The following is a 14,937-nucleotide window of genomic DNA, read 5'->3' as shown; positions in this document are numbered from 1 at the left end:
TCAGCCATTTGGAATAAGATTTGACATAAGATGACGTTTATAGCCATGCCTGTTGTATGCTTTGCTATGATGATGGAACTATGGTTTTCTGTCCACCTGCAAGGACACAGTCACTTGAAGAATGTCCTCAGTCAGAGACAGACATCCATGAGGAACTGACTACCAGACTGTCAAACATTATCAGATGGTTGACTAGGGTGTATCTCAGAACCAGGACTGGGTACTCCATTACATAGTGCATTTTTGCCTATCCTTTGAGCAAATTTCAGTACAAAGTATGGGGATTCTAAAGTAGCCATATTAAGAAGTGTATCACAGAAAGGCTCAAATTGCAGGCACAAGTGAGGAATCTTTATAGTCCTGTATCAATATACATACATCAAATGAGAGACTTTGCTCTACAGACAGAAATGCAATGGGTAACTTACATTGCTTTAAGAATAGGATTTTTTAAAAGATTGTTTAAGCTTTACCTTTTCAGGTATTTAGAATATCCCCTGAGATATGTGGCAACATAGTGATTGGCACATGGAAGGAAAGGGGGAAAGAAAAAAGGCTGAAAATATACTGGAAACTAAAGACAGTTCATTTTCATGCTGTCTACAATTCCTTTGGCTCACAAATGTCTCAAGACAGACTCTTGCTTTGTAGCAAAGAAAAAAAAAATCCTCTACTGTCCTACCTTGTCTCCTCTACACCACGATAGAATCCAGAGCCACAAATTGCCTGGACTTAACAAGCAAAGGGTATTTCCTGAAGCAGTTCAATCCATGTCTCCCTGACAGCCTACAGGGATCCTTTCCTGCTAAAGCAAAGAATCTCACAAAACCTTTTTATGTAACATTCTTCACGTGTTTTGACTTACACTCCCAAAGCACATTTAGTTCAATCAAACTAGGCACATGTGTTTTGGGGCATTGCTGGAGTTTGGGTGTTTTTTGGCTTTTTCCTTAGCTTGATATACTGCACTCTTCCTGGAGCTGGCCATTTTGATTAAACATTTTGCTTTGTAATGAAAGAAGACCAAGTGCTTCAAGCTTCGAAAGAGAGAGAGCAAAAAGCAGCTGCCCAAACATGTGGTGATTGTTATTTTGCTGTCCAGAGTGACAAAATACCATATGCAATTCAATACCCTGGGATCAGATAATTCTATGTGAAAAAGCAGCTGGTCATGTAAGTTAACATTTGCTATGATTATAACCTACCTAATGCTAATTTCCTAGGTAAAGCCCTCATGGTGCCCATGCAAGTCACCTCCACGCTTTGGGAACTTGGACATGGGGCAACATAAGTCACTGGTTATCAGCCTTTGTTTTATTTTACAACACATTCCTGATTCTCTGTACTTCCAATGGCAAATACAGCATGCTTGTTTGTCCCATGCTGGTAGCTGATACTCCATGACTACCTTGGCTCCAAAGTGAGACAGTAATGCACATTTGTGTTACTCTCCCTTTAATGCAGTACAAAGCTGTACACAGCTCAGAAAGAAACCCCTAAATTCCATTACCTATTTACGATCATGTTCAAACATGTATTTAAAAGGTTAAATGTTACAGTTGAGGCTAGGACCCAATAAATCTTTTTGGAGAAAACCCTTTTTAAAAATAAGAATAAAATAATTAATATTTGCTTTTGCCAGTAGAAACTTTTGCTCATGAATCTCCCGGGAAGGGAAGGACTTTTAACCTTTTCGCATGCCATCCCCTCAGACATCTCTGACTCTACTGCAAAGTAGACAGCCAAGATTCCCGACTCCATGCTGCTGATTAAACCTCTTGTAAGAAACATCTGGATGAAATTTTCTTGCAGCTGATTTGAAAAAAGATGTAAGAAGCAGAACTAGGGAGCTGTCATAGTTCAGCTGAGTGGCACAAATATGATGCTATGCAAAAGCAGGTTTTTGTTTGAACACATTTGACTCCTAAATATGAGCTGGTGACTGCAAGCAACCTCATCAGCAGAAGAAAACCATATCCCTCTTCCATTCTGCAGGCCAGTGTAGAGAGGGCAAATGGGCTCTGAAAGAAACCCAACTCAACAATTGCATTTTTACAAATGAAATGATAAAGGACTTAAACAGTTTACCTGCCTAACACTCAAATTTAATTGTCAGGCAAGAGAGAAGTCATCCATGGCCTTAACTTCAAAAAATTTATTTCTTCAACTTGTGAAGGATTTCAGAACTTCTACGGTTTCTGAGAAACATATCAACTGGATGTAAAGCCTTCCTGCTGTCTCACTCAATACAACCCCAGGCCTAAATCAGCAAAAGTCATCTAAAATTTTCCTGGCCTAACATTCAGGGAGGGGCCTGCACAATGCCGCTCAGTCTATTGTTCCCCTTTGGAAATAAGGAAAAGTGGAATTTTAGGGTCTGTATTTACAACAGACTTAACAGTGAGAATTTTTCACTGTTGTTATTTAGTGGCAGCAGTGAAAAAAACTACACTAACCAGTCCAATTTTAATCTGCAGCTGCTGTGGTGGAAAACAAGCAGCATCAGAGAACAGCACCCAGAGCAAGCCTGAAAAAGAGGTGCAGGAAAACGCAAAGCAGTGGGGAACCTTTTGTCCCATTGCTGCCAAGCTGAGAAAACTCCAGGAGATGAGGCAAGAACAGGCAGAGCCACTCTGGTCTTTTCCAGAAGCCAAAGCATACAGCATTTCAGATATATCAGATTGGTCAATTACTCCAACATACAAAACCTGAAAGCTTCAGCAGAGTGAAGGGCCAGCAATATGTAACTTGCTACAGTCACTGAAAATTTGATATGTTATGGGAAGTGCTTCCACTTCTCACCTGGGGCACTGGTCTAATGAAACATGGTTAAAATTGCATGGTAAATATTTTTAAGTTATACAGAAATTAACACAGAGACAAAATCTGGTCTAAACATTTTATCTCCAATCCAAACTTCACATTCTAAAGCACCCTTACTTATTTTGGCTACACCACTGCGATCCCAATAGATCTAAAGGAAGAGGCATCTATTCAGATTAGCACTGCTAACAGTTTCTCAATAAATGAACATATTCACATACTCCTTGCTATATGTGTTTCAATTTATGAGAAACCAGTCTTCAAAATTTAGGCAAGTATCTGGCAGATAATGAAATTTCAGCCTGGGGCCAGAACAGCCAACTGGAATACAGACCAGAAATTCAATCACAGAAGTGTAAGAACAAGAAGAAATGTAGGGAGCTGTTCTTCCTCCATCCAGATAAAGAAAATATTGCCTTTTTTTTTTGGTACCACATTATTCAGTACTACCACTGGAATGGTAATGAATGAATAAAACCAGAAAAGAGGTTTATAGAATCCCAAGAAAAATCCAATCTTCATCAAAAATAGTGAAAATAAAAAGTTGCCATGTAGAACATCTACATGTGAGGGCCACACCATTTGTTTAGGCAGGAGGCAGTATCAATGCAGATTTAGGGTAGCCACTGCCATGCATGCCATCATAGCTCAAGCAAGCTGATCTCATGGCTAGAAGAAGTAATTTAAGGCTACTCCACCAAGGGAAAATCTGCAGTTTTGTTAAGACCCTTTGATGTAACCAGTGTATACCTTGCAACTCCCAACAAACACCTCCCTCTACACATTTGGTCTGCACCAAATAGGGAAGATGAGAGAACATTCTGAATCCAGCAATGTGTATGCAACCAACAAACAATTAAACCAAGAAGCAAAAAGCAAGTGACTGGAAAATATGGAACCAAGGCTTACAGTGTATCAAGAAATGTCCTTACACTTAAAAAATTATAATGCACTCCGAAATCCTTTTGTTCAGGCAATCCATGTACAACAGAAGGCACTGTTATCCATATGAATCTATCAATTCTGCACAGCAAAAACCTGAGAAGCGCAACTCAATTAGATGCAGCCTGGCCCTTCCCAGTCAGTCAGGTTCCTCGAGGACAAATGTTTCCATTCAGTCCATCAGATCATAAAAACACCACAAGAATTTGTACATTACAGTAGCTGGTTAGAAAGAGCATTCTGGTGGGGGAAGCGTGCTGCTGTTTTCCGGAACACCTTCAGCAGCATTAAATTACCCTCCCCTGTCACTCAGAAGTCAGGGTGATTTCAAGAAAATGTAATGATGAGATCTTTCCTATCGACCTTTGTAGCTGATCCTTCAGTTGCCACCAGGAGTACTCCCAGCAAAGTTAAATGCTGTGATCAGTCCTTTGCTGTCAAATGCGAAGTCACTTTGTTGTTCTCTTGTCTTAGTCTCTAGAATTCCAAGAAGAGAAAGGATATGAAAAGTAGCCTATGAAGGATGCTTTGGCCAGAGACAATACAGCTGAGATAAAAACACAAACTTTTGGAAAAAACAGTTAAGACAAAATTTTGTTCCCTAAATCCAGCGGCAGTAACAAATTATACTCAGATTTGCTCCGAATGTATAAAGGTACACAAACCTAAAATAGAGCTGAGAAATTAATCCTCTGTAATATCAGCCTATGTTACACTACTCTGTATGCTTTTTCATTAAATCTGAAATTATTTTCCAGGATGAAAGGTTTCTAAACCTCTAAAACCTTACAGTGCCTGTGAAGGCAGCATTAGCAGTTATAACTCCCGTTAAACACATAATAATCTGTAGTAATCTTCAAATGCCTGTCTCACAGCTCATTATTACCTCAATTTGCTCTCCATTTCAAATGCCAGACTGTGCAAAATTAATTCATGCCCTGTTCAAACAGCAGCACATATCAATGAGAAGGCAATTAATTAGAAGCAACAGTAATCTCTCTGAACAGCACAAGCTTACAGGTAAGGGATAATAGAAGTGCAACATCCTACTCACACTTCTCAGGAAATGTTCATTAGCACAGACACTTATTCTCTCTCTCTCTCTCTCTCTCATTACAGATTAGGTGTAGTTCCAACATCACTGCAACAGATAAAATGGCCCCAGAGAAGTGCCTCACCTGCAGCATTTCGCCGGTGTTCTGCTAATGTATAAATTTCCTGCAGCTGTTTCTTCTGATCCTCACTCAAGGGTGCTGTCAGTGAATGGTACCAGGCTGCATCTCGGCTCTGTACCGCTGTCAGAACAGGAATGGAGGAGAAGTGATTATCAGATTACACTGCAAGTTAACTGCAGAAGAACAAAATGAAACACAAAGGATCCCTGGTTGGTTTTAAAACATGAACTGCAAAACTGCAAACACTGTAAAAACAAAGTCAGCACTCTGTCAGTTTTCTTAGCACAGATTCCCACTCTAACAGAGGCAATCCATTCTGGAGAACTTTCAGTATCACTAAGGTTGGAAGAGACCTCAAAGATCATCGAGTCCAACCTGTCACTACTGCCCACTGCAGGCTTGAACTCACAACCTTCCCCTTAAGGGTCTTATATGCTACCAACTTAATTACATCCTCTGCTTTCTGAAACAGAAAGTTAACTATGTGGCCATCATTCATGGACAATGATGAAGTCAATCTTCTATTTTGACATTCACATCAAAGCCAAAAACAAACAGGAAACTGAAAAAAAGAAATCCCCTATGATTTTAACATCTAGAAAGTGACGAGTACTTCTATATACAGGAGTGCCTCTAGTGACTGAGTCCCACTTAAGCTGGTACTGAAAAGTTATGAAAGAGAACAATGAAGGGAATTAATCTCTACCATTTGCTACCATTTGTGTTTTTCTGCAGTACATGTAAGCCAAAAAATCTAGAAAGCAAGATCCCATTTTCCAGTTCTACATTACTACCTGTAACAAACAGGAGGGTTTTTCCTCGTCATGATCATAAGCATCTCCAAACTACTTAATGATGTCATATCATGCTGCCAACCAGGACACACATACCTAGAAGTGCTTGTGTAAAAAACTGATATTCATCAACACCATTTTCAAGGTCAAGAGGTGTGCTGAACCCTTCAAGAGCAGTCTCTTCCAATGCATCTTCATCCCAGTCATCATCATCATCGTCTTCATCCTCTTCCTCTCCACCTCCACCACCGCCGCCTCCTCCACCATGGTTCTCCTGCATCACCTGGCTCACATCATTTGTTTCCTCCTCGTCACTCGATATCTCTTCTGCAAAAGCATTGGTATGTGTTGTAAAACCAAGTTTAAAAAATAAAAGGAAACAATGACTTATGAATGAAGAACAATTACTAAATCTAAGTTTTGGCTGGACAAGGAACCCTCTATGAACACCCTTCCCCCAAAATCTTAGAACTGGAAAAATGAAGCTGTTAAAATGTTTCCTATAATCAAAGTCAGTTATACTTGTTTCTAAGCACACCTGGGGAATGTGAAACTGCCATCTTTTTGTGTGTGTCTCTCTCTCATTTATGCAGCCATTGTGCAATTACAGGATGACAACATTTTGATGAACTGCCTTTGACAAAGTGTTCCAATACTGTGCTTTTCAACTTACAAATAGACTTCAGAAATTGACAGAAAACAAAGAGAAAACCAGATGCAGGTGAAATGTCTGTCTGTTCTTCTTCAGAGTGCTCCTTTATTTGAACAAACTTTAGGTAGCACTTTTCACTTGACTTTAACCTTCCATTCTGCTCATGAAACAACTATCACATCCTGAATTAAATGCAACTCCAACGTGCAGCTCCAGATGTTGCTACTCCATATTTACAAGAAAGTATTTCTTATTTAAAATCAAACTTTAAAAAATCCCCCTCCAGTTCAAAACCTTCAGCTCTTCTTGTGTTAGCAGTCTAGAAAGAGTGACTGCATCTCCAACAAGCAGGGACTGAATCACAAGACAGAGAACTGAAAATTACTGTGCTGTTTCCATACTGTATTCCTATGCAGTGAGAAGAATTCTGTGATTCCATTACAGAAAATCACATAGGAAATTTGAGTGGATTAAATAACCTGTTTATATCCAATCTAATTTTCACACCTCAAACCATTTATCTCCTGTTCCAAGCCAAATACAGCCATAGATATCTGCTTGCAATGCTGTGGAAAATTCACTCCTGGTAAGGAGTGAACCCCTCCACAAAGTATTCTTTGATGTTTTCTCTCTTCTGGCACATGTGTGGTGACAGGTTGGACTCAAAGATCTTTGAGGTCTCTTCCAACCTTGGTGATACTGTGATACAGGTCTGTTTATTCCAAGAATCTCATCTGTCTCAAGTCCCACTTTTTATGTCACTTTCCAGCTTCATTCAAAATTTGACCAAACAAGTCTTTCAAATATCTGAGTACTGGAAACAGTTTCTTTCCAGGAATCAAGAGTATAACCAGCACAGGCTTGGCAAATTCCTGCTGCTTATGGTGAAGATGGAGCACATTCACTACCCTAAAGTGTTGTTGTATTGTTACTTCCAAACCAACAGTATCCTTTCATTAAAGTGTTAGCTGTTATACGTTGAGATGTCTTTATTACATTTTCAGAGGAAAAATCAATTCCTAAGGTGATCTTTCAAGCACCCAGTAAGTTGAGCTATTTTCAGCAGACCAACGAGTCTTAAAAATTAACTGCAATTTCTTACCCCCTTTAAATTAAATCCAGACAAAATCCACAATGTGAAAAGGGGAGATTTTACCATTATCTTCTGCAACGTGTTTTTCATCTTTAGCATGATCCTCATGTTCTGTGAGCTCTCGTGAGGCGCAAACTTGTTTTAAGCCCAGGAAGAGGAGAAGGATTGAAGGAACAATCTGGGCAGCCACAGCATCCACTGCAGGTGGTCGGTTCTGCAATTCCATTAGGATGCTCAGTCCTATTATACACATCTTTCTGTCATGGAGTCTGAAACAACAAACATTTGTTAGACAAAAAAAACCCCAGATTTTCACTGCAAGGATATACAGAGAGCATTGACGTCCTGGTGCTTGACATGGCAGAAGACAAAGTGATAAAGGCTATTTCCTAAGTCTATGTTCAAAACTCCTGAACACAGTTTCCTTTGCGCTGAACTTGAAAGAATTTTGAAACATGATGTACTGTACCTTTGTATCCTCACAAAAAAATTCAACTCATAGCTCGACAGACCCAGAAAAGTTACATAAACATAGGTCACCTTTACTGGCATCACAACAACTAGACCTGGTGTGGATCACTGTTATTTAGACTAACCAAAAAATGAGAACTCTTTCATCAACATGACTAGGGCTACAGACAGAAACAAACAAAAAAATGTCAAACCCATGGGCTTTTAGATGGAAAAAACCCACAACACTTGCCCAAGAAAACAGTCTGTGTCATTCATCCACTGGTTTATGAACTGTGCAGTGATGGGCTCAGGATTGTGTGGAAATCTGATGTTCTCTAAGGTGTGCAAAAGTAGATCAGGATTGTAGTAGAGTGCAGCTATGGCAACCTGAAGACACATGGTACGAAGCTCGCTTGTTTTAACTCCTCTTGTTAACCGCTCCAGAACAGCCTCCACAAAGAGTGGAATACACTTGGCATGAAAATATAAAGGAGAGGAAAAGAAAAAACATAAACAAAACAGGCATTAGATACCTTGCCAGATCTGTATACAAAAGTGTTCAGTGAAGTGCAGGTATAACCTTGGAATGCATTCTATTCACTTCCTATTATAAAAGTGTTTTAAGCCTCTGACTGCATGCTTATAAACCTTCCTCCAAATTGCCAGCGTTGTTCTCAGTACAGAGAAGATATCTGATGCCATTTGGTGGAATTTGTCGCAGCAAAGGTTTACAAGAGAACTCAAAGACATTCCCATCTTGAACACACATTAAAAAAGAAATTCTCTAAATCTGCAAGAAAAACAAAGTGAACTTTTCCTAATGAATGTAAAACTACTGTAAATTTCTTACAAAAGTTTGGAACGAGTGAGTTTTTCCAGATAAAAAGCAAGAATGTGCAAATTCCCACAGGATGAAATAAAAAACATCTATGTGTATTTCAATGGGCAGGTTTAGCATCCTGGCCTGCATCAAGAATAGTGTGGCCAGCAGGAGCAGGGAAGTCACTGTGCCCCTGTACCCAGCACTGGTTAGGTCACACCTTGAGTACTGTGTCCAGTTCTGGGCCCCTCAATTTAAGAAGGACATTGAGACTCCTGAATGTGTCCAGAGAAGGGCAACGAGGCTGGGGAGAGGCCTTGAACACAAGCCCTGTGAGGAGAGGCTGAGGGAGCTAGGGTTGCTTAGCCTGGAGAAGAGGAGGCTCAGGGGAGACCTTATTGCTCTCTACAACTACCTGAAGGGTAGTTGTAGACAGGAGAGGGTTGGAGGTGTTCAAGAGGGGACTGGACATGGCACTTGGTCTTGGGTGAAAGGTTGGACTTGATGATCTTTGAGGTCTTTTCCAACCTTATTGATTCTATGCTTTATAATAATTTGGGAAGCATTATCCACATTTTAGTTTCTGAGTTTCAGTACAGTGTGCAACCATTTTCATTCATAGAGATGTGCAGCTCTGTTAGGCCTTCCATAACACACTTATTTCAATGCAGATGCATAAAATTCACTTTAACCCTCTCCATATTTCTTTTAAAAGTAAAAACTTTCAGGGAACATTTTTTTACCTTCAAAGACTTCAGATTTACATTAGAAAAGTTATAATTGCTTCAGTGAAATTAACTGGAAATGTATTCCTGAAGTCCATGGACTGCATCACAGCAAAATCAGATAGGCTATGTTAAAAGTAATTTAGGCTGGGGCGTTATGTAAAACATAAGACCAGAATTTAGCCCTTAGCATGAAAAAGACTACTGTGTAAAAGTGTGTTCTTAAGAAACTCTGGAAAATGGAGATTATTTTTTTCCCAGCATTCAGAATCCAGCCATGCTAGAAGTTCTTCATTTCCAAATGAGACTGAGTAATTAAAAACAGTAAAAAGAACCAAGTTCATATTACTTAAACAACTTCAGCAACTGGATGTGTACAATTAACCTCTCAGCCACAATACTTTTAACAACTTGTGTTTGCATCAAAAGAGAAATACCATTGAATGAAAGCAAAAAAAAGACAATCCAGCACATCCTACTACATTCCTCATCATGCAGTCTATATTCCTTTTTCATTTTCCAGTCATGCCTGCTCATCTATAATCCAAAAGCAGACAACAAAAAAAAGCCAACAAAAAATCAAACAAAACCAAACAAAACTCATGAACTCTCCTGAGCTCATTGTACTTATTTTTGTATTTTTCCCCATTTCTATACTTAATATTTCCCTCAAATCCTTTCATTTCAACTCTTTATCCCAGAAAACATACGTGTATAACTGGAAACTAATAAAAGAAAGAAGCTGCTCAATATGTATCACCTGGTCAATACCCCGTCCTTTGCACTGAAGAATAATTACTTCCAGGAGCTTGGCAGCATGGCACTCTGCATCTTCTCCTGCATCTCCTGTTAACACCTAATGACCAAAATAACAGTTTATCAGTATTAATCACTGACAGCTTTGAAAGCAAGTGTTCCTGTACCTGCACACATCAGAAAGCCTCTACATGGCATATACGTATCTATTCATGCTGTATTTTGTGAGGAATTTAGACACACAGAAAATTATCTGTACAGGACATGGGTAAGTGAAATAAAAAATTTAGAAGAAACTGCTACAGTTCTATGGGAATGTTAGCATTCTGTATCTGTCATTGCATTTCCTTTTGCAACAGGAATTTTCCTTCTAAGAATGATGAATGTTTTCCATATTCTGCTTCCATTTTTTAACTTTAATTCTAGTAGACACTGGTAGATTAACAGCTTGGCAAAGTGAAGTCCCATCTGTAGGCAAGCTCCTGATTAAAAACCAGATGTTTGCAATCACTCTGTATATATGCACACACACGTGAAACTGACTGATGCTTCTCAGTACATTTTAAACCTGTGGTCAGTGTCAATCAAACCTGAGGAAGCAGGATTCTTGAAGATATTCAATTTCTATAGCTTTCTTAAAAATAAGCAGGTAGCTTGGTGCCTAACACTCTTTTAATGCCCAAAATCAGAGAAAGGCTGCAGTGTGATCTCATACTTTATTATATGGCATAATTTACTAATCAACATAAAAGGGAAAGATCATAAATGTAGGAAGAACTTCAAATTAGTTTGCACCCTAGCTGACAACTAGAGAACGCAATCACAACACACACAATTTCAGGAAATCAGGCTTCATTAATTCCTCTACTTACTAAAATACCTGTTCATAGAAGAGAGTAAAGATGAACATTCTCCCACACAGATTTGTGCATGTCATTTTTCAAAAGGCATGTCACTTCAAAAGTGTGAAGGTGCTAAGTGTGCCCAGAACTGAGCCCAGACAAAATTTCATCTCAGTTGGTAGCACATAAGACCCTTAATGGGGAAGGTCGTGAGCTCAAGCCTGCAGTGGGCACTAGTGTCCTCCCTACTCTAGTCATGAGGTCTGTGGTGACAGGTTGGACTCGATGATCTTTGAGGTCTCTTCCAACCTTAGTGATACTGAATACTGAATTCATTTTGCTCTGAAATGACTGGCCACCATCTGGCATGCTCAGGTCACATCATTGATCTGACTGCTAAGTCCTAGTGACACGTGCAACAGTAAGAATCAGAAGGCTTACCTTTTTACACATAGCGTAAATGATTTCTAAATGCTTTGGGTTAGACAGTAAAGTATCAGTGTCAATGGTCACATAATTATGCAAGAGAGGCATCATATCTGCAGAACAGGGAGAGTGAGAGAGAAAAAACATTACCAACTAATCCATGCAAGTGCAAATCAATGAGGCTGTAGCCCTATGTTGGAATTCATTAGCTCAGATTCATCGATATAGTTAGAAATTCAGACTGCAAAAATTCTATTCTGGAAGAATTCTTCAACAAATGCATCATAGTGGGTGCATTCTCAGAGTACAAAACAGAATACAATTACATTTTAATTAATTGATTATAGTTTCCATTAACTTTGTATATTTTAGCTTTATTTGGGTTCAGGACCTGCTACAATAATTAGTCACACTGCCAGATTTGAACATGCTTCTCCTCCTCCAATATGCTCCCGTTACACTCTCACACTGAACGGACAATTTAGGGCATGACTCAAACACAAGATCATTTTAAACCAAGACACTGAATAGAAGTCATCCTTCCTATGTGGGTTTTAGAGATGAATTCCCAAACAGTGGAAACATCAATAGAAATGATCATACCTGCAAAGTACTCAAAGCAATCCTGCTGGAAAACCTCATATAGAATACCTAAAAGCTGCCACATTTGAGGTGAAATCATCTGGCACGTCAAGCTGTAGGCCAAGGAAAGAATTTCTTCATAAAACTCTGAAAAGAAGAGACAACTTTAAGGACACTGCTTTGAAAAATAAAGTTAACTTGCAAATACCTTGAAATAAGAAACCAAGCCCCAAGTCAAATAATAACAGAAGACAGCAATTAGTAACTAAATCAACACACTGAAAAACAATGCAAATTGGAAAAAGACTCTCTTAGATGTGTCTTGTATGGCTGTAGTTACAACAATATGCATAGTTTTTTATTCTAAATACACAATAGAAAAATATATTGCCAGCACAAAGACATTGCTTCTAAACAATTTACTGAAGAAGATTTTTATTTTCTCAGCTGTTGTTTACTCTTATCACAAGACTCTGTAGTTCTTTGGTGCAGGGTACTGATAAAGCAGCAATTTAATTGCAAACCATGTCCATAAAATACTAATGTAATTCTAGATGCTGTTCTTTAACACAGAACTATAATCAGAACTGCATCTTCTGCTTTTGAGTCTGACCTCCAAAACAGAATGATCAGCCTGACTATTGTATGAGAGGATACCAGGGTGTCATGGGTTGAGTTGAATCTCCTGATATTCAATACCATGCTGCTGTTCATGCCAGCTTCAAAATGAAAGTCCTGGCTGGAGAAAAGTATCATGGGGCTTGAAGTTCAGATTCTAACATGAGAGGCTTCCTGCTCTGATTGCTGCTTTTGATTTCTGGGTTCGGGGTGCTGGTCCTTTCTGTTGGGCAGGCTGCAGGTTGGGAGGATGGGGTAGGTTGCTGGCTTCTGCTGCTGCTTCTGTTTTGCTGCACTTTTCTGTAAATAGGCTAAGGTAATTGTGCATCTCATCATCTCATTAAACTCCCTTTATCTCAATCCAGAGGTTTTTTTTGTGTTACTTTCCCTCCCATCTGTGTGAAGAGAGGCTTGTGAGAGCAGGCTGTGTTAACCCAGCACGCAGGGGAAACAAATCGTAACTGAAAATTGATGTATTTTTTTCTTTAAAGCAACACATAAAACAAAAGATGAAGTTCTGTTCAGGAAGACAATATTGTTTGCAATAAATAATTTAAGAATTTGTGTAAAAACAGGTCATGCTTTTCTAGAAAATCTCTCTAAAGCATACCTATAACGTGTTTCTGCAAAACAAGGCCAATGATCTGCAAACAAATGCTCTCCAGCTGTTGAGTTATCTGAAATAAAAATGAGAGAGTTTATTTAGAAACACCTTAATGTAATCAATGCATTTGACTAATTTAGTTTGAGAAGGTCTATGGAGAGCTTCCCAGAGTAGACTCAGAAACAAATACAGAAACTGAGAGCATAAAACTGTGCTGAAGTCAGGATTCAGCTTTGCAATGTTGAACAGGGAGACTACATTTAGGAATTAAACTACATGACAAAGAGAACTATATGGCCACATTTTAAGCCTAATTAAAACCAGGAAACACAGACATTGCATGTTATTACCACAGGTCATTCATTACAGACATAATCTTGCAGGATGTCAGGCTTTCTGGGCTTGTTCTAGCAAAGAGATTAAATATGCGACCATGGATTCCTTGACTTACCTTCAGACACTTGGACTCAAAAGATACCATCCTCTGAAGTCTTTTCATACTTAGCAGTGAAAGGGAAGGAATTTCTAAGGAGCTTTCAGCCTCACATTATTTCTGTATCATTTACATCACTTCTAAAATTATTTAAAATCATGAGATGAAGAGCATCCTGCACAATTATTTTAGTTTGTGCTTTATGCAAAATATTCCTATTTTACTACCTGTTTTAACTGCCTGTAATAGTTATCTAATGAAGCATTTTCCAGAAAAAAGGGCTAAGGATTTTACTCTTGGGATAAAAATTACTCTCCAAACTGACATCTGAACAATTAAGAAATCACACAAGTAAACTAGGCTTTAAATTCAAATTTGTCAGAGATTATTTAGTATTAATTCACCATTCTGCTGTAGTAATTACACACTGATGTCAGCTCCAGTGACGCAACATACATCGTTGCCGTCGTGTCTGAAAGGTGTGACGCAACAGCAAGAGAAAAGATGTATAAAAGAAAATCTCACCTCCTTGTGATCTTCCACAACTGTCAGGATGGTGTCAATTGTGTGCAAGATGCCCATGGCCATAACTGTTTTGTCCTCTACTTCCTCGTATTCCTCACTATGAAGCACTTTACCAAATATTTCAGCCTATGAAAAAAAACATTCAATTTGACATTCAAGAGCAAACTCCCATTTCTAATGTGTTAAACCAAGACGGCTAGTACAACAGCAGCAATGTCTTACCTGTAAGAGCTGTCAGTATTGAAAAACATGTTCTTCTCTTTGGAAAGGGGGACACAAAAAAATATAAAAATCTTTCTCTGAGAAGTCTCACTGTGTAAAAGGGCAACGAGGCTGGGGAGAGGCCTTGAACACAAGCCCTGTGAGGAGAGGCTGAGGGAACTGGGGTTGCTTAGCCTGGAGAAGAGGAGGCTCAGGGGAGACCTTATTGCTCTCTACAACTACCTGAAGGGTGGTTGTAGCCAGGAGTAGGTTGGTCTCTTCTCCCAGGCAATCAGCACCAGAACATGAGGACACAGTCTCAAACTGTGCCAGGGGAAGTTTAGGCTCAAGGTGAGGAGAAAGTTCTTCACAGAGAGAGTTGTTAGCCGTTGGAATGGGCTGCCCAGGGAGGTGGTGGAGTCACCATCCCTGGAGGTGTTCAAGAGGGGACTGGATTTGGCACTTGGTGCCAT

The 14,937-nt window shown here is 39.2% G+C and overlaps 1 protein-coding gene across 1 annotated transcript in view; it reads right to left on the bottom strand.

Moving 5' to 3' along the window:
- Positions 1-1,587: 1,587 nt before the first annotated feature.
- IPO8 (importin 8) overlaps positions 1,588-14,937 on the bottom strand; it is a 37,449-nt gene continuing 24,099 nt past the window's right edge. Inside the window, exons 16-25 of the mRNA XM_054167648.1 lie at positions 14,264-14,389; positions 13,312-13,378; positions 12,105-12,230; positions 11,517-11,614; positions 10,238-10,333; positions 8,183-8,403; positions 7,543-7,748; positions 5,831-6,061; positions 4,944-5,060; positions 1,588-4,242 (exon numbers count right to left, since the gene is read on the bottom strand). Of these exons, the coding sequence (XP_054023623.1) occupies positions 4,145-4,242; positions 4,944-5,060; positions 5,831-6,061; positions 7,543-7,748; positions 8,183-8,403; positions 10,238-10,333; positions 11,517-11,614; positions 12,105-12,230; positions 13,312-13,378; positions 14,264-14,389 (1,386 nt within the window). The 3' untranslated portion in view covers positions 1,588-4,144. The remainder of the gene's footprint in view (positions 4,243-4,943; positions 5,061-5,830; positions 6,062-7,542; positions 7,749-8,182; positions 8,404-10,237; positions 10,334-11,516; positions 11,615-12,104; positions 12,231-13,311; positions 13,379-14,263; positions 14,390-14,937) is intronic.

Source organism: Dryobates pubescens, chromosome 15 (genome assembly GCF_014839835.1).
Source record: "Dryobates pubescens isolate bDryPub1 chromosome 15, bDryPub1.pri, whole genome shotgun sequence".
Taxonomy (NCBI): domain Eukaryota; kingdom Metazoa; phylum Chordata; class Aves; order Piciformes; family Picidae; genus Dryobates; species Dryobates pubescens.
This window is presented reverse-complemented; position numbering and strand designations above follow the sequence as displayed.